We start from the raw sequence: 18,914 nt of genomic DNA on the forward strand, positions 1-18,914 counted from the left end.
CCATTTAACGGAAAAAAGGTGAGTCTTAGAAATTGTCGAAAATATTTAAGATTGAGAAATACATGTGTGGAATTGAAAAGAATTCTTTCTCAAAAAATGCATTCTAGTTACCAAATTCCGCGAGATATTGTTATTAAATTTACAACAATTTTTCTGTCTCTCTAAATATATACACTTTCATTGTGCACTTAAAAAAATTGATATTTTCTTCTTTTCTCTTCGTTCTTACTTTCTATCCTTTATCATCTTTTTTTTAAGTATGTACACTTTGTTTTATCTCTTTTTAAGTATTATATTTATCTTCTATTATTTCCTTTTCTGTTATTTCCTGGGTATCGCGCCCTAGCTTTGAGGTGTTCCACAGTTCGACAGCTTTCCCGGAACTCTGTCCACACCTTTTCCAACTGTACTTTCCCACCTCTCATATATGCATATGTATGCGCTCCTCCCGCCCCTCTCCCGCCCCCACCCTCGCAACATTATCGGCAATTTCAAATGGGTCACGCCTTGCGTTGGGCTGATTACCGATTAGAATATGCATAGCATGTCTTCCCATCCCAACCCATTCTCTGCTATCCATATATCCCCTCCACTTACCCCTCCACCGGCATAAGCCCTGCCAGTGTGCCCACATGCAATTTGCATTTTTAGGCCTCTTGTCAGATGTCGTTAACAGTTGTTTCATAGACTTTGTTATTTTTGTTGTTGTTGTTGTTGTTGTTGTTGTTGCACGAGTTGCGTTTGGCATTTAATTAAATTTGTATTTTTTCTAGCCAAGTTTCAATTGTTTTTGTTGTTGCATTTTGCTGAGTTGCATTTCAATTGAATTTCTTGTTTTTATCATTTGTTGTTGTTTTTCCTTCTGTTGTTGTTTTTTGTCTAATTATGCGGCGTGAAAATGCAGTCCATGTAGAAACATTTGTACAAATATTTGACACGCGACGCTTTGTTGTTGCTTCACTCGAACGTGCCTCCATTTAAAATGGAACTCAAAATTCAAAAATTTTCCAATTGTTCAAATAAAAATATGTCTGTTTTTAATAGAACTTGTATAAATAAGTGTATTGTTGTGTAGCTTCAATATTTCAAACAATTTAAAATTAATGATCTGACTTTTATTTAATTAACAAAAATATTTGGGCAAAGTCTTTATGAAAATGAAGAATATATCATTAAAATGAGCTGTTCTTTAAATATTTAAAAAGTGGAAAGGTCGCGAATATCAAGAGGAAATTATAAAAACAGTTATAATAATTATAAGGAAAAGTCATAAAATTATAAAGAATGGATATTCAAATTGTATTATTAAAATAATCATTTCGCTTCCGAAAGTTGTTGTTTATTTTTATGCACTGATTAAGTAATTAATTATTCATTTAATTTAAAAGTATGAAGGCTTAAAAACGTGTAAGACAATTGCCCAGGAGACGGTTGTCGAGGTGCGATCGAAATCTATCGGAAGAGAACAAAGTATTAAAACAAAATTGTTTTCAATTAATTATATTAATAAGTTAAGCCCCGGACCCCAAGCCAGGCAAATAATTATTGAAAAATGGAAAGGTTGTGCAAAGCAGCATTAAAATATAAATATCTATTCTTGGCCTGGCTTGAGCCAAGCCTTATATCTTTTTATTGCAACTATTCTAAGATTTTATTTGAGTAAAAATGTATATTAGCTTATTACCTAATTAATCAAAAAGTAGGACAAGAGTTTGCCGCAATCTTTGTGCAATTATAAAAGTCGCGAAGTCTTCTTAGCACAGAATATCTCTTAAATGGGCACATGTTTATATTTGAGCCTCATTTTCCAGCTATGCGCAATTACAAGATTAAAACATTAAAATTAAAAAACAGCGCCCTCTTGAAGGTTCTTTTTATAAAAAGTAGTCACAGAATTTGCGCATTTGCTGAAGAGTCTAAAGATCTCAGGTCGAGTGATGCCAAGGCGCGCGTCTAAGCCTATCAAAATGCAACTAAGGCAAGGTTCCGCCCTCAGCCAGTCCAAAGGATACAAATTTTCCACCGACCGCTGCTTCACGCTGTGAAAAACTGATAAACTAGTTCAAGTGTGTGGCAAGTAATTAGTTGTATGTGTGTGTGTGTGTGTGTGTGTGTGTTTGCTGCATTTGTCAAGCTGTCGAGAAACTGTGTAAAAATTTACCACAAATATTTACAAATAGAGGAAAACAGCCGCCGCCGTCGACGTCGCCGCCGACGTCTGCGCCGCGCAGTTTACCTTAAGTTTCTCAAGTGGGGTTAATTAAAAGGAAATTCCGAAAGGCAGAAATGTTGAAAGATTCGAAATTGGTTTTTAATATTTTCAACAGCGCGCACTTCAAATGGAAAAACAGATTTCCACTTAGAGATTATCCGTGTGTTTGCTCCCCGTCTGTCAGCTGCACCCCGCCTCCCCCTTCCCCCTCACCCACTGAGGGGTAGCTGGCCGTGAGCGGGACTTAGCTGACAGGCGAGTGCGGGTAAGAGATTCCTTTCGCTCGAGGTCGAGGCCAAATGCATCGCACTTCCACATCTCCCACCTCTCAAGTATTATGTTATGATATTTGTATTTTTAGTACACTTTTCGGCCCTGTTTGTCCAACTGAAGTACAGCTGACAACTGCTCCTAAGTGCAAACTGTCAACCCGTCTGAAAGATGCCCCCGACTGTGTGGGCTGCATTAGTAAATAGACCAGAGATACAAATACGTGCAACTGAATAGCTTGCATTAGACTCACGCACTTCCGCTGGCAATGAGTGAGAAGGGCTCTGGGAGCGGTCTGCGAGGAAGTGTTGGAATTCCAGAGAAATTTAGTTACCTTCCCAGTTGCTACTTGTCTTTCCGCCCGGCTCTCTGCTTAAAGATTTTAGCTGCGGATAAATATTAGTTTGGCATACTCAATTTAACGCAAAGATATTTATTTAGAAATCATGCATCGTGTTAACCTTTTTTGTTAAATATTTTCATTAGAAATATATTGTTATTGTATATTGTTATTATACTCTATCTTCTTATTTTCCAATTTAAAATCATAGAAGAAATGCCATTCATGACTTTTAACAGATACCTTTTAATTTTGTGTAAAAATACAATATTTTCTTATAAAGGATATTTAATTTTTAAAGTATTCAAAAACCAACAACAACAAACAACTATTTATTATCCGTTTTTTTTTTTTTGTATGAAATAAAAGTATTCGATCATAGGGAATAATTCAAAAAATATATATCAAATAAATAAATAACATTTTAGGACATTAATTTAAAATTATATATTGTATTTATTCACGTATTAAATACATTTTTAATTAAATAATTTCTGCAGCCATTAAATGTCTTCGAAAATATGAGAACTAAAAATAATATTACAAAAACTCAATATATTTATTTGCATTCAAAAAAGCAACAAATTAATATAGAAATTAGACTTTTAATCTTATTGATATAATCTCTTTTGAGCTAGAACCCAATCAACCACTATTATTAATTAGAAGACATTAGGCAACCCCACAATTTGTTGTAGCTGGCCACATTTAATATTCCAGCTCTACATGCGAAATTCTCATAAATCCATGAAATAATTAAAACAATGCCAGTTAAAGCAACTTCTAGCCTGAAAGCAGCAAAAGGTTGAATAATATGAATAATAATCAAGTATATTCATGATTAGCTGAATTTGCACGCATTATTTTGTACAAAGAATTTAAAGAAAAATGTTACATTATTAACAAAATGTGAGATTTATTCTTATTTTGAGCTATTTGTGTAGTTTTCATCATAATGTTATCAACACAGCAAAACTAGACAGAACGGGTATCTTTGGCAGGCCGAAGATATAAAAATACGCTGGTAAGCATTGGGCTAGCTTTTATACAAGAGACTTATACACGATCGATTATTCCAATAGAAGCTATAAACTGCAGTAGTCCGCTTTAATACGGGCTTGCAGATATGTCTGCTAGAAACATATTTTCAAAAACAGAAACTCTCAATCTTCGACCGATTCTTCCTTTAGGTTAGTGTAACTATTATTTTGACCCTAAGTGTAAAATATTAATTGGTGAAGTTTGTTCTAATGGTAAGTTTAGTGTGTCAACTATTTTGGCCCTCAGTGTAGTCACCCACCACGGTCCACATATTAATTGCTGTACCTCGTTTTAAGTAAGTTTGGCGTACCTATTATTTTGAGCCTCAACGTAGTCAGACGCCCGCTGCTGCTGCTTCTTCTTCTGCTAGCTTCCAGCCACTGTCACCCACTGCCACCCACTGTCACCCACTGCCGCCCACCAACCGCCGCTTGCATGGTAATTGGTGTAGTCCGTTTGCCATGTGACAAATGCCGCCACATTAGCCAGTTGTAGTTTTGCAGTTGTTCAACTTTCGGCCTGGAGCTGCATTCACAGTCACAGTTGCAGTCGCAGTCGCAGTCACAGTTGCAGTCGCAGTCGCATTCACATTTGCCGTGGTTCGAGCGGTCGCTTTGGCGGTTGCGTCGGTTGCGTCGGTTTCGGCGGTTGCATTTGAAAGTTGATTTGTTCGAACTGATTATGGGGCATGTTTGTGCGGTTGTGTTTGCTGCGGTTTTGCATTGCGCCGATAATAGTTTTAAATAAGTCGGAGTCCAGTTTAATTGGCCAAACTAATGTGCATTAGCTTAAAGCCAGTCGCCAGCTGCCCGCCAATTAGTCAAGAGCGAGCGATGCAACTTTAAGGCAAATATGCGGATACAAACGAGACGTGACTTATCAGCGGACAAACTACAAGACAAACACCTGGAGGCCAAGCACACACTGGGATAGATGTCGTCAGTGTCATTGGGCATTAAAACTAAACAAAGTATGTCACAGACTTGTCTGTCATCTTGTCCTCCCACTCTGCCACTCATGCTGGGCCCGAGTAAACCTATTGAGTTTCATGTCAGCTGTATCTGTGTGTGCGTGTGTGTATCTGTGTGTGTCGATTGCACAATCTGAGAAAAGTCATCTTCATCTCTACACGTTTTCATCTCAATCTTCTCACAGCTGCCTACACCTGTCGCCTGTCTAATTTATGCCCAGCCTCGTCCAAAGATAAAGCTTTCATTGACATATAGACACCAGATGCATATATATGTTAGCTTATGTACAGGTTGTAGCTGGATGTGTATTTATGTTTATGGCCATGTAAATTCATTAATAGCCCCCAACGATGACGACAACTAACAAATTAGTGCGACTTTTGATTTGCATAATTGAGATTAAGATTCGAATTTCTTTACCATTTCCCTGTCCAACTTTCCACGTGTGTGCTGCCTAGGTAATTTGTAAATGCCAAGATATATGCTGGATAAGTGGGAAAATTTATGGAACTGCTTGTACTCCGAGAACATAATCTAAAGAAAGCTGAAAAGATATTATGGTTGGTTCATTTGGGAGGGTTTATTTGTTTTTTGCCTTTCTCTGGGGTTTTATAAATTTGTTACTATGCGAATCCTACGACCTCTTAAGGTATACATTCTTGATCTTTATATATAGTCTAGTCGAGTGTAAGCTAGTCTCTTCGATCTGTATTTCTTTAGCAGGCAGCATATATAATTGAGACGGATCAGGCTGCTATATAACTTAACTTCTCTTACTACGTCAACCTTCAGCTAAGCTTCCCATATATGATCCATATATTATCTTAATAGGAAGACTATATAATTTACTATATATCTAGGGCAAGAATCGCTTGTAATATAAGAAAAAACCAATGTGTTTCTAAACTGAGATTAGATAAGCGTATCACCCAGAAGACTATATATTAAAGTTCATAAATATCCAAAGTGTATCGCAGAGCTATTGCTCAACATGGAAAAGTATTCAAAAGTTTGCTGGAATCGTAAATGTTTTAGACCACATTCCTGTAGCCAACTCTTATTTGTAAGCTGCGACTTTACAATCGCAGTCCATAGGCCATGTGCAGTTAGATTCCCAATGCCCGCGAATAACTCACTCGAAACTCCACAAAGAGCTGAAAAGTATCTGCAGCATTTGGCCAATGAAATTCACATCGATTCGCAGTTATGTAGATATCGTGGCCAGGCCAAAATGTTTTCATTTTTTTCTTGTATTAATGCCAAGTAATTCGCCAATTTAATTTGCGACATTAATTTTGCGGCTTTTATGGAAGGGGGAAAGGTGCTGCAGAGGGGGAAGGGGGAGGGACGCAGGTGGGGTTAACTATGACTTGGCTACGTTTTAGAGAGCGCAGCTGTGCGTCGCGGCCAATTACAATGGACTTTTGCGCAGTTGTGAGTTTTTCGCAGCATTTGCCTGCATTTTGTCAATTGCAATAAAATAATCAACATGCAACGTTGGCCTCCAATCGAAAGGGGCTGGAGGGGTGCTGGAGAGGTCAGCTCGGCGAGTCTTATTTATTTTGTATACCCTGTAAGCATCGAAAATGGGTAAAATGGGGTATTTTGGAAGTGACAGCCAGGAGGCGACACATGCGATGCCATAGAGGATATATTCTCTGGAACAGGTCGAAGAGCTCTGTTGATCTAGTCGAACTTGGCAACAACAACAGGTAGGGCGCGACTTTGAGATATATGTTCTATATATATTCCCGAAATTATGCGTAACTTATGTACTGCTCATCATTTCAATTTGTTGCCTTTTCCCTTTTTCATATCATAAACACTCACTCATCGGACTCTTAGCATCGAAGTTATTCTGAGGGAAGAAGGGAGCTGATCGGACTTTAAACGCCGAATTTATTCAGGGAAACTTTGCTCAATGTATGTGTGTTTTTGTATGTGAGTATGGGTATGTGTCTGTAAGAGGAAGCGAGTAAGAGTGAAGTCATGACATCTGCGCGCTATGTGCAGGGTATCTGCAAGTCGTGCACTCGCGTCCAGAGGACTTTTGCTTGCAGCTCGTGTCTGCAGATTTACGACCCGCATGGACAACACGTTCAACGTTCAAATTGCAAGACTCCAAGGCAGCGAATGCAACTGCAACTGCAACTGCATTTTGTTGCCATTAACATAATAATGCGGCGGCTGTTGCCCCCCCCCCCCCTCCCCCCCCCTGAGCCACCCTCTGGCCTACACGCTGCCCAATTGCGAGCCAAAGTAAATAATCAACTTGCGCTAATCTGCAGCCAAACTGCATTTAGCGACTGTCGGAGAGTCGGATTGTCGGTCTGCCAGTCTGGCAGTCAGTCAGTTTGTCAGTTTGTCAGTTTGTCAATTGGCGAGCTGCTCATTTGGTCAGTTTGCGGTTTTCAAAACGTTTATGCTGATTATTTTGAGACTTGTGCTGCTGCCTTTTATCATGCCCGTAATTCAATCCGGTCTCCAGCTCCGACTCTTACTCCGACCCCGACTTGGACTTTAACTTATTTGCATTTGCATTTTCTTTGATTTGTTGACTGTTGGTTAACTGCGTTGGTAGCGCCACTCCAGAAGAAGAAGAGGAACAAATAGATCCTCAAACTCAGGCGTGAGCAGCATGCTCAAACATTTATATGGCAGACATAATCTTGGCCATTGTTAAATTTGATGTAAGGCCTCTATTTTTTTATGACTCTTTGAGGAATTGTTTTGTGGTGCCAGAAATGGTTAGCTCTATGCTCACATGGTCATTTCCTAGGGAGAGTTTTCTTTATGCCATTTTCATTACTCATCATTGGTTTTCTTAGTGCCACATCAATCAATGTCACAGCCGTGTCCACGTCTGCCCAATGAGTCACAGATATTAAAAATAAATTTCAATTAGTTACTTTTGAATATTATCTGGAATTTAACATAATTCATAATGTGTCACACTCACTCTTTTATTCACTAGTTTTTGGCAAAAAATAAATGATTGATTATATTTCATAATATATTAATTTTCGCCCATAATAGCGACTCGTGCATATTTTAATAATCAATACATAATAACTGTGAAATTCTCTGCAACCCCAACTCCAAGGCACACCCTTTTTTTTCCAGTGCATCGCGACGCCCGCATACGCAGCGGCTGCTGCGAAGTACAAGAAAAAAAACACATTATTTTTGCTGAGTCAAGATAACGCACACGTCGAGCAGCGCAAGCGAGATGGCGATAACGTAGAGTATCGGCAGACTCTACGCTGTGGATTCAGAGTGTGTCAAAGAGAGTGTAGAGGAGAGAGAGAGAAAGAGAAAGAGAGAGAGCGGGAGTAGCTGGCATTGGCTGGGCGCTTATCTTGTCTGGTTAATCGCGCTTCGATTATTAACCCTCATAAATTGCCTCAGACTCGGCGACAGTAGCCAAAATATGTGTGTGTGTGTGTGTGTGTGTGTGTGTGTGCACTTTCCTGAGCCTGACTTATGTAATCCTGCTTGGGTAGGGGTTACTCATTTTCATTAGCATGTGCACATGGCCCCTTCCGGGCTGCCCCTGTGCTCACTCTATGCTCTCTAATAAATGTTTTTCAATTTTCCTTGTGGTTTTTTTCTCACTCGTTAGCTGAATTTGCTCTTTTCTCGTTCTTGTTGTTGTTGTTGTTGTTGTTGCTCATCATGCTCGGCCATTGTTGTTTGTGGTTTTTCCTTTTGGAAAATGCTTTATCATCGCGCCGAGGCACAGACGCGCCTTTGTTGGCTTATTGAGCCATAACTGCAAGTTTGTTTATTATTGTTGTTTGTGGCTTTGGCTTCATCCATTTCCATTTCCATTTTCATTTTCATTTTGTTTTTGCTTATTTTACTGATTAATCATGTTTTTTATGCAGCTGTTCTATGACAAAAGAGAAAGTGGCCCATATTTTGATAAGCTTTTAAGTGGATGCAGTTGCATATATAAGCACATAGTTGTAGAAAATCTACACTTGACCTATTGAAGGAAAGAACTCGAATAGCCTAAACAGTTTTCATTTCCCGTAGATACTCTTACATATTCCAAGCACTTTTAACTGAAATTCATCTGAAACATACGCTTGATTAGATATATATTCCCTTTTTAGTTACTCTCTCTCTCTCTACACACACACACACACATTCCCTTCCCTCCGATTGCAATCGTCAAGTCATCATTACCAGCAATCTGCCCCCCGTCAACCCCCTTAATTTAGCCGCATAACCGTGAGTTCATCATTTTTCACTGTCATATAGAGAAACGCCCGCTTATCCTGTCAAAATTTTTAAACACTTTTTTATCATTTCCTCAAAAAAAAGAAAAAATAACTAGAATCAAGCCTAAAAGGTGCTCACAACAATTTCCTACCATCATGAAATGGTTTCTTTTTTTATTTTTTCAAATTTTCATAAAAGGTTTTTCTTTGTGTTTGCCTTTTTTTCCAGCATGAGTTTCACTTATGTCCTTGGCCTGGCCAAAAAGAGGCTGTAAATCATTTGCTGGGCATATTTTTAATAGAGTTCTTACTTGTGTTTATTTTGTTGTTGTTGTCGAGTTTTCCTTTTTTTGATAACCTTTCGGGCCAGAGTTAAATGTACGCAAGTTGGCGATTTTGAAAAGGGTTGCAAAAAAGTAAAATGTTAATCTTTTAATTAATATCATAATTTCACATTTCCATTTCGTTCCAATGCCCAAATTTTAAGGTAAATTCTGCGTAATCAGACAATTAAACCCACACAAATTCGAATGCTCATGTGCACATTGTGTGGCCACATTGGGTTCCATTTGAGGCACGACTCCAGAGAACTGTTCATGCAACACATGACAACCGTCGCCCACCGAACAAAGGCGATTCTTTGGCGACAAAACCGCAGCTGACATTGAGCCTTGGAACCCAAAAGCCAAAGAAAAGAAAACTTAAAAAGACGACAACCCCACAAATTCCAGTTCCGCAACAACAACAAAAAGAAAACCATTCACATCCACATTCACATCATCATCATCATCATCCACCCAACATTTCCTTCCCTTTTTGTGGGGTTGTGGGGAATTCGGTGCAACCCCGTCACATTTGACGCCGCAAAACCAGAGAAAAAAAGAATAACAAGAAAGTGAGTTTAGAAGAAGTTGTTCGAACAGCAGATACTCTGTAATTATTTATGTTGACAACAATTTGCGGAGTACATCAATTTGGCATGCTCAGAAATATGCAGGGTATATGCATTTGCTCACTTATTACAACTTGCATTCATCTAAGCTCATAGTTATAGTATATATATAATATATCAGATTTTGCTGGACTTGAAGTACACACCTTTAAAAAATATTTAGGACTGCTCTTAACAATTACATCTTTCGTTCAGATGAGTTTATTAACAATATTTTAATATGCAGGGTATATTCATTCGATCTCTTATTACATCATTTCTTCAGATAAACTGTATAGATAGTTATATCAACCCTTAGTACACCCCTTCAAAAACTGTTTGTGCTAACAAGTTAGGTCTTGAAATTACAGGGTATATCAATATACCATTCCTTCACATTAACCGAGTCCAATAGTTGATATAAGTATCTATATCAATTCTGACAATTGCTAGAGTGCGAGTAAACCCCTTCAAAGATGCTTGTGGTTACAGGGTATGCAAGAAACTTGGCCCGTAGCATTCCCCATAAAAAAGGGGTGTCATTCAGTGACTACCGTTAGCTTATGCTTTTAGTTGTACAGACAGGGGGCGGGGGCTAAAGCTCATCCGTGATGTAAAGCCCCATGATTGATGGCTCTTCCATGCTATTTGCTATTTCATAGTCAACTTCTGGAAGGTGTCCTCGCACCTGTTGTGGGCGTCGGGGCATGAAGCGTTTGCCGAAAACGGGCTTAGACTGGGCATTACTCTATTCTTAACATTGCCAAAGGGAGATATCATTTTATTTTGTATATTAAATAGACTTTTTTGAAGTAAAATACTTCGAAGAAATATTCGCCTAAGCAAAATACTCTTTGATATTATTTTACAGAGAACTTAACCCATAATATTAATTATGAAACATATTTTTTTCAATTTTTTGTAATATAATACAACAATTTCTAGAGGAAATTTAAACTTTGTCTTAAAAAAATTTTATTTGTATTTTTGATAAACAATCATTTTTACAGAGCCTAGAAAAAACGACTGTAGTATAAAAAGTACTTAATAGCTTTAAGATAGAAAATTCAGTTCGGCTGCACCTTGGCAATAGGAAAGTGTTCGACAAGCAACAATTTTCACGAAGTCGACAACAAATTCAAAACATTCTGAAAGTTTTCACTTTCTTGCCACATTTCCACAAGTTCGGGCAACATGAAAAACAGCTAAACAGTTGCCCAAACAACGCCGCAGTTTTCACTTCCGAGACTTGTACGTCAATGTCAACTTTGACAGAAGCCAACAGCGAGAGAGAGAGAGAGAGGGCGAGCGAGAGAGAGAGAGAGAGAGAGAGAGGGAGCGAGAGATGACAGCCGGCAAAGCACGGATTTACTTTTATTTTATTACTGTCATTGTTGGCGAACTGCTTCCGTTTCAACCTTTTGCGTCGTGGAGGGGGCGGAGGGGTGGGCCAGGCTTGAAGTCAAGTTTTTTTTGGGCGCGGGCAGAGACTTGGGCTTGTCCTTGGGCTGCGCTGGGGTTGGTTGGGAGCGGCAAATTTCGCCCAGTCCGCAGGGCTGCTGTCGTTATCCTTTTGCTCGACTGGCGCCTTTATCATCCATCTGTGTGCTGCTCTTCCAATGTTCGTTATCTGCTGTTTAGCCAGGCGCATGTGTGTGTGTGTGGGGTGTGCATGTGGAGAAAGTATCTTTTGGCAGCAGCTTTTTTGGCAAGTCGTAAATTAAAAATGGCTTAATATGTAAATCCCTGCCTGCACTTTCTTCGCCGGCTCGCCTGCAGATTAGTTTTGTGGATATTTCGGCTTATGTATGTCCCTGTCACCATGTCGGCGTCTATCTAATGCATCTATCGCCCTCTGTCGTGCCCCCGCACAATCGCCCGTCCTGCTCCTCAGACTTTCTTTCCCTGGACATGCAGCACAATTTACTTTGTTTCGAGTTCAGGACACAGGACTCAGGACACAGATGCCTGGGTATGTTTTCTTTAGCTGCCTGTCCATTGATATGCTTTTGTTGTCGTTAGTCAGCGCCAGGACACGACAGCTCCTTGTCCTTGTGCTGGCTCTCTGCTCATGTTTGCACTGACTTTAACTATCGCCTGGCTTCTTATGCGGCGCCTTGTTTGCTTTACTCTGGCTCCTCTGCCCGGATTGGTGGGTGCACATGGGTCAAGGGTGGCTCTTCCATGTGATGATGAGTTGCTCTGCTGATTAGTGATTCCATATTGTAATCGCTCCCCCAGCGAGTGCTCCACTTTCGACTCTGCGTACATGTTTCAGTACCGATTTGGTTCAAGGCCTTGCCACTATCCATGTGCTCATCCACTCACACAAATTAACATTTTGGCCACTTTGGGCGACCAGATACCCGAATGGACTGTCATTAAATTATTCCCTTTGCAATTTGCAGTGTCATTTAATTTTCCCCCATTTCTACAGCTTTGCCCCTCTCCGCCAACCTCTTTGAATGTGCGTGTTATAATGCATTTTAGTAATTATTTTAGCTGCACTCACTTTCCACCTCACTTTTGTTGTTGTGTGTTGGATTTGTTGCATTTGTTGCAGTCATTACCATTTCGCTGACCCGTGCAATTAGCCGGGAAATTGTAAAATCCGACGCTCATTTAGAGCTGTAATAATTTAATTTATTTTATGGCTGTCTGTGTGTGAATTAATGAAAATAATTTAGCAAATTAATATTAATTGCATGCATTTCGTTAACCAGATGAGATTTCAGTTGATGCATCAAGGCAAAAAATTGTGCATTAAACATTAATTGCTATTGACAAAATAAATTATTCAAATAGTATACAAATTTATTGTGCGCCATTTTAGTCCGGCAGTTGTGCGAATAATTTTTAATTAAGAATTTACAAAACAAATTATTTAATTAATTTCTGCATTCAAAAGCACAAAAGTGAGCATAAATATTTCATTGATTATGCGTTGTTTTGATTTTATGAAATCAGGGCCACAAATCAGTTTTAAGGCGAGCCGGAGCCTGGAGTTCCATTTTCCTAACCATCCAAGCCTAGTCAAAAGTAACAAAAGTAACCCTGAACCCAATTGGGAAAACAACAGAAGGGGACATCAGTCGACTGCAGCTTCTTGTAATAAATATTATTGCAAGAGTTTATTGAATTTGAATATGAGAAATGAACTTATTTCTGTTAGATTTTGATATTTAAAAAGTTAATAGTTCTTTTAAAAATATTAATATATTGAGCTAAGTTTCAAGCCCGAACATGTGCCGAAAGTTGAAGTTCACAGTCCTAATGGAAAGTATATGTTCTTTATTTAATACGTACAACACTGTACAACACTAGACTACAAAATTTGGCATTCAAACTGTTTGAGCAAACCAGAAGCCACTTTATTTCTAGACTGCATCAGCTGTAACGCCTCGTCCAGACAATACGAGTCAATGATTACGGGTTTGTTGAATTATAAAAATTTTGGATCGTCATATTCTGATAGCGTTGAGTGGTCAAAGGTTTCTGTATGCGAAAGGTGCACAGGAGGTTCTCATCAACGCACATCATGGCACCGGCATTGTCGAACTCCCCGCAGTAGTTGGGCGCCGAGAAAAGTGTGATGAGCTGTCGCTTGGCAAAGAACTCGTAGCCATCCTCGACCACCTGATGGGCGCGACAGATCAGACTAAACCCGTGCCGGTCAAGAAACGAACTGACTATGTCCGCCCCAAAGGTGTAGCTCACGCCGCGCACGTTCAGCCCCCAACCCACGGTTTTCTCATCAGGATCGGACCACAGCAGATCGCAGAGTAAGCCCTGCTCGGGTATCTCGCAGGGTCGGTGTATCATCCGTATCTGGTCCATGCTAAACAAGCTGGGACTCAACCCGCCGTGGCAGCAAAATATGTTGCTCTCAATCACCGCCGCCACCGGCATGCAGTTGTAGCAGTCGACGAAGGAGCGCCAGAGCTTGATCGTGTAGCGCCGCTTGCACTCGTCGTAGAAGCCGTAGATGCGGTTCACGCTGGAGCTTTCGTGGTTGCCGCGCAGCAGGAAGATCTTGTCCGGGTAGCGCACCTTGTAGGCCAGCAGCAGGGTGAGCGTCTCCACGGACTGCTTGCCGCGATCGACATAGTCGCCCAGAAACAAATAGTTGGCTTCGGGCGGGAAGCCCGACATCTTGAAGTACTTCAGCAAATTGCTGAACTGGCCGTGTATGTCGCCCAGTATATTGATGGGTGCCCGCAGCTCGAGCAGCGTCTGCTCCTTGAGCATCTCCTCCCGTGCCCTGCTGCAAATCTCACTGATCTCGTGCTCCTCGAGCGCCACGTTGCCGCCAGCCATGCCCTGCTCGATAAGGCGCGCTATGATGTCGTCTAGATTGGGCGTCGGCTCGTCGTTGGCTTCGCTGCTCGGAGCTGGGGTTGGCGTCGCTGAGATTCGACTTCTTCTCACCATATAGTTCATGCAGTAGCCAACGGCGGCATCCTTGGACATGAAATTGAAGGATGTGTGCTTCTGGTACGATGACATTTTGCTTTCACCTGTTTTTTTATTTTTTTTATTTGTATTTGTTTGCTTTTGCTTTGCTTATTTTTGTTAGCTAAATCCACGTCCAAGGATTGCAACAATTTGGAATTTCGATGAGCCCGTTCGGTTATATCTGTTTGTTTTGAATAACAGTTCTATATGAGTTCTAGCAATAGAAACAAAATACCCAAACTACTGTGGAATTTCATAGAAAGCCGAATCCGACTGCCATACTAAGTGAGTTCCTGGATGCACGCAGATGGCATCCTTTCAGATGTTTCTCAGCTATCTCACACAGATAGACAATTACGTCCAGAATCACGACTCGAATAAGGTTTCCGATTGGATTTTGCTTTTGTGCATATTTAAGTAGCTTCTTGTTGCTCCGAGGGCGGCTTTGTTATCTGATTGACAGCTTCTAAATCAGTACTCAACCCCTCCCCCCTCTCCACAGCCATCCATTGCATTCTTGGCACTATGACAAATCTCTGATTCAATAGACACAGCAGCAAGTACGCTTATAACTGTCTTTCAATCAACTAAATTTCTTTTCCCCCCCTCTCATCCTCCACACCACACTCTCTGTTTGAGGCCTCGCATCCGTTGCTTTTATTTTTCAAATCAACATAATGGACACTTTGCCCGGCAGCACAGGCCCAGCCCCAACTCAGGCCAGCCCAGGCAAGCCACGCCCACTCATCGCCAGGCCACACATAAAAATACAAAGGCAACTTCACTTTTGGCTTTGACAGCTGACACAAAATGCAAAAAGGCGACGCATTTTGAGTGGGTGGCCCAAGCAGGGTTGTCTCATAATATGCAAGCACCACCCCACCCCACGCCAACCACCCTGCTCTTTAGTTGGCATTCCATTTCATTCCAGCGAGACAAATCCCAGCCTGGTTCTAACCTACCGCAGTTGCAGATTTCTCTGCTTTGGACTGTCACTCATTAAACATTTTACCAACTGCAACTTAGTCCCGTTGTTTTCATTGTTGTCCTTGTCACGCCAAGTGTCACAACAGTCGCCTGCATTTTGTTGATTTTACGAGCGTGTGACAAGCAGCTAAAACGATTGGGATTCTGCGAATGCAGGCCCTGAAATGAAACAAATGCACAAATGTGTGCGTGTGCGTGTGTGTGTGTGTGTGTGTGTATGTAAGTCTTCTCTCTTTTGATTAGTTTGACGGAAAACGCCTTGGCCCATAGACGTGCCCGCAGGGGGTGCGCCAAATCAATGCAAATTATTCTCTCTCTCTCTCTCTCTCTCTCTCTATATATATATATATATATATATATATATATATATATATATATATATATCTTTTTTTCTTGTGGTTTTCTTATTCTTTCAAATATAACATATTTCATTTTATTTATTTTTGTTAATCTCCGAGCTAACATTTATTGATTACCCTTTCTTGCGGCCGACCCCCTTTGACCATCAACCCACGCCTCTGTCCTTACGTCAAGTTGACAACATGTTGCCCACATATTTAGCGCGGTTGCTGCTCTGATTGAGTATTTGTCAAAGAAATACATTTGGTTACCCCGCGCCGCCCGCAACTTTAGTTTTTTTCTCATTGTACTTTGCGTTGTAAGTTCGTCTCTCCGCTTTTTGTTTTGTAAGCAAATATTAAAATATTTCACACGAAAAATGTACGCGAGTGTGTGTGTGTGTGTGTGCGTTACTGTATGGCTGCAGATTTGCGCTATTTTTACATCGCTCCGCTTCGGCAGAGCAAACACAGCTGGGCCCTGCGCCTTTCACAGTTGGGTGCGGGGCAAGTTGGGCCACCGACTGCGTCGCTTTGCTTATCTAATGGGCTGCAGTTGCAGCGACTGCGGCTGCTGCTTATCGCTGTTTTCATTGTTGTTGCTTTCCCTACTGCTGCGCCCGCACATGTGCTGAGTGCTCAGCCTCCGCCGCTGCCTCAGTCGCAGAGTCACTCTTTGGGCCACTGTCTCTGCTGCGACACTTCCTCTCTTCCTCTTGTTCGTTTGTTTGCTGTTGTAGTTGTTAATTGCTCGCCGCTACTTTCTTGCGCCCTTCACAGTGCGCCGTTAATCACAGCGGAGTGATGGTAAAAATGAAAGGGGAAGAGAGAGAGAGAAAGAGGGAGAGGGAAGCGCACACATCAATGTAAAGTTGTTGGTTTTCGTTAATGGGTTTTTATTTGTTTATATGAGCGTCTAGAAAATATGATGCGCCTGTATATGGGTGACGCCCCTCTGCACACCCCCGCGGTCATATTGACCATTTGCGCTTTCAGTTTCGCGCTGCTCATGGGAATTTTTACAACTGTTTTCGTTGACAAGTAGTCTTTGAATTTTTGGACAGAGCGGGGGACAGCGAGGCGGGGCATTTAAAGTTGTCGTTTTCCAAGTTTGGGTTTTCCCCATGTTATTATAGTTGAACTTGTGTGTGTGTGTTTACGTGGGCGTGTTCCTTGCCTTGACTTGACCAAGAAAGCACTTAAGTTTCCGTCCGATTTATTATTAATTACAATTTTAAATGTATGGCACGATATGTGGTAAGAAAAATTTATGTACTTACTGTAAAATTTTCTTAATACTATGCAGACGTTCTCACATGTTTTGACTCGTCTTAAACGTTCTCATATTTCTCTGTTGTCAATCAATCAATTTCGTGCGAATCACATGTGTATCTTACAATCAGAAATCAATTAAATATTTATTGACAACAATCTGGGACGTCAAGGAAACAAACATATTGAATTTCTCTTACTTGACTCAACCCCAAAAATGAGGAATATTCATTGCAGGAATATTCATTGCATTCACATTAGTTGATCAAACGGTAGATTTGAGATATGGCACTTAATCTTATCTGAACCAAAATCCTGAAATAAGTATGTATAATCACACGAATTTAGTTATGTTCAATTCGTATAGTTATTAGATACATACACGTTTGTGATATTGCTGAATCAGTATCTTTACTGTAAATGTCGAAATAGCTTTAAGTTTTGACTATTTGCACAGCAGAAACAATAATTATTGACTCTGCGCACGTCCAAGAATTTATTTGTTTAATTTTCTGCATAATTAATGTTGCGATTGCAAAATTTGGTTTTCACAACATGGTTAATGGGATCGAGCCCAGGAACATTCGTTGGCTGACTAATTAACAGTTTTATGATGTGACACAACACTGCATTTTGGGGTAGGAACCTGAGTGGAAGCCCACATGACAGACCGCGGGTGGTAACCCTGACCCAGCAGTTGTTTTTGTTCTTGTTGTTGTTGCTTCTATTGTTGTAATTATGTGTAGTGAATGCGACAAGCGACAAGCGACAACTGTTGACATTTACAATTGTTTTCATTTATGAAACAAAAACGTCGCTAATTAAGCAATCATAGTTGTTAAGCTGTGGGTTCAATTGGTATAAAGTTGCGGTGTTGAAATATGTTTGCAATATTTATTACGGCAGCAAAAACAACTTGATTAAGCAACGAATGACTATGTAGAACAGAATTTATAGGTTTAATCATAAATTTGTGGAACATACAACTTTGAAATATTATTATTAGCATGTGAACAATGGTGTTTCGCTTTAAAAAAATTTAAGACATATATTATAATTGGAAAAAAAAAGAATTATACCAACTGACCCCGACGTGATTTGAACACGCAACCTTCTGATCTGGAGTCAGACGCGCTACCGTTGCGCCACGGAGTCACATGTATTGATCCGCTGCTAACTGCTTATTTTAGCTGAGTGCAGGCTAAACTTGTTCTCTATTTTGCAAGCGCATATTTATGAGACACAAATGGAATGCAACAACAATGTAAATTTAGATTAACCGTAATAGAGCACACGTATGACTGTGTGTGCACATATACATATACATTTCAAACAATGTATCTTATCATTAGGCACAGTGGAACAGAAACGATAATGTTCGCGGTGTACTTAAACTTTATTCTTATCAAATAAATAAATTTAACAATTAGTTATTTGTGTATTTCCGTACTGTTTTTAAGGTTTTTTTTCGAATTCCTTTTAACTCCTGCTAGGAACAGGGCAAACATTTATCTAGATGACTTTAAAATGCATTACAAATTGTATATACATTTTATAGCCTATCGCGCATACTCATTAAGCTGCAAGAAATCGTATACGTATAGCTGCGAGCTCCCTTCCGACTAAAGGCACCTGATTGGAAGGCAGACGTGTGCCGCCAAAGCTTTTAGCTGTCGCTGATGCCGACAGAATTCACACAACGAACCCAAAATAAATATAAATCAACGCGGGAACAACGACTAACTGAGAAAACTAATGAAAATCAATGAAAATGCTGCACATTTGGAGGGATGCCGTTGTTCTGTTTATTTATTCATTGATTTTTATACACTAGCCAGAGCTTGGGTATCGGATTAGTTCTTGTAAATGGA

At 40.2% G+C, this 18,914-nt stretch overlaps 1 protein-coding gene and 1 non-coding gene across 2 annotated transcripts; both read right to left on the reverse strand.

Annotated features, from left to right (window-relative positions):
* Window positions 1-13,248: 13,248 nt before the first annotated feature.
* LOC115763104 (serine/threonine-protein phosphatase alpha-3 isoform) lies at window positions 13,249-14,657 on the reverse strand. Its single transcript, XM_030705548.1, has one exon. It carries the CDS (start codon window positions 14,495-14,497, stop codon window positions 13,418-13,420), a length of 1,080 nt encoding a protein of 359 aa, XP_030561408.1. The 5' UTR covers window positions 14,498-14,657; the 3' UTR covers window positions 13,249-13,417.
* Window positions 14,658-18,126: 3,469 nt separating this feature from the next.
* On the reverse strand, window positions 18,127-18,198 carry Trnaw-cca. Its single transcript has one exon. It is a non-coding gene; the product is annotated as a tRNA-Trp (tRNA).
* Window positions 18,199-18,914: the final 716 nt, after the last annotated feature.

Source organism: Drosophila novamexicana, unplaced genomic scaffold (genome assembly GCF_003285875.2).
Source record: "Drosophila novamexicana strain 15010-1031.04,08,12 unplaced genomic scaffold, DnovRS2.1 tig00000008-arrow-pilon, whole genome shotgun sequence".
NCBI classification, from domain to species: Eukaryota; Metazoa; Arthropoda; class Insecta; order Diptera; family Drosophilidae; genus Drosophila; species Drosophila novamexicana.

Bases quoted from the DNA above. Each gene is read 5' to 3' on its own strand.
- LOC115763104 (XM_030705548.1), bottom strand. From the start codon at position 14,497: ATGTCATCGTACCAGAAGCACACATCCTTCAATTTCATGTCCAAGGAT.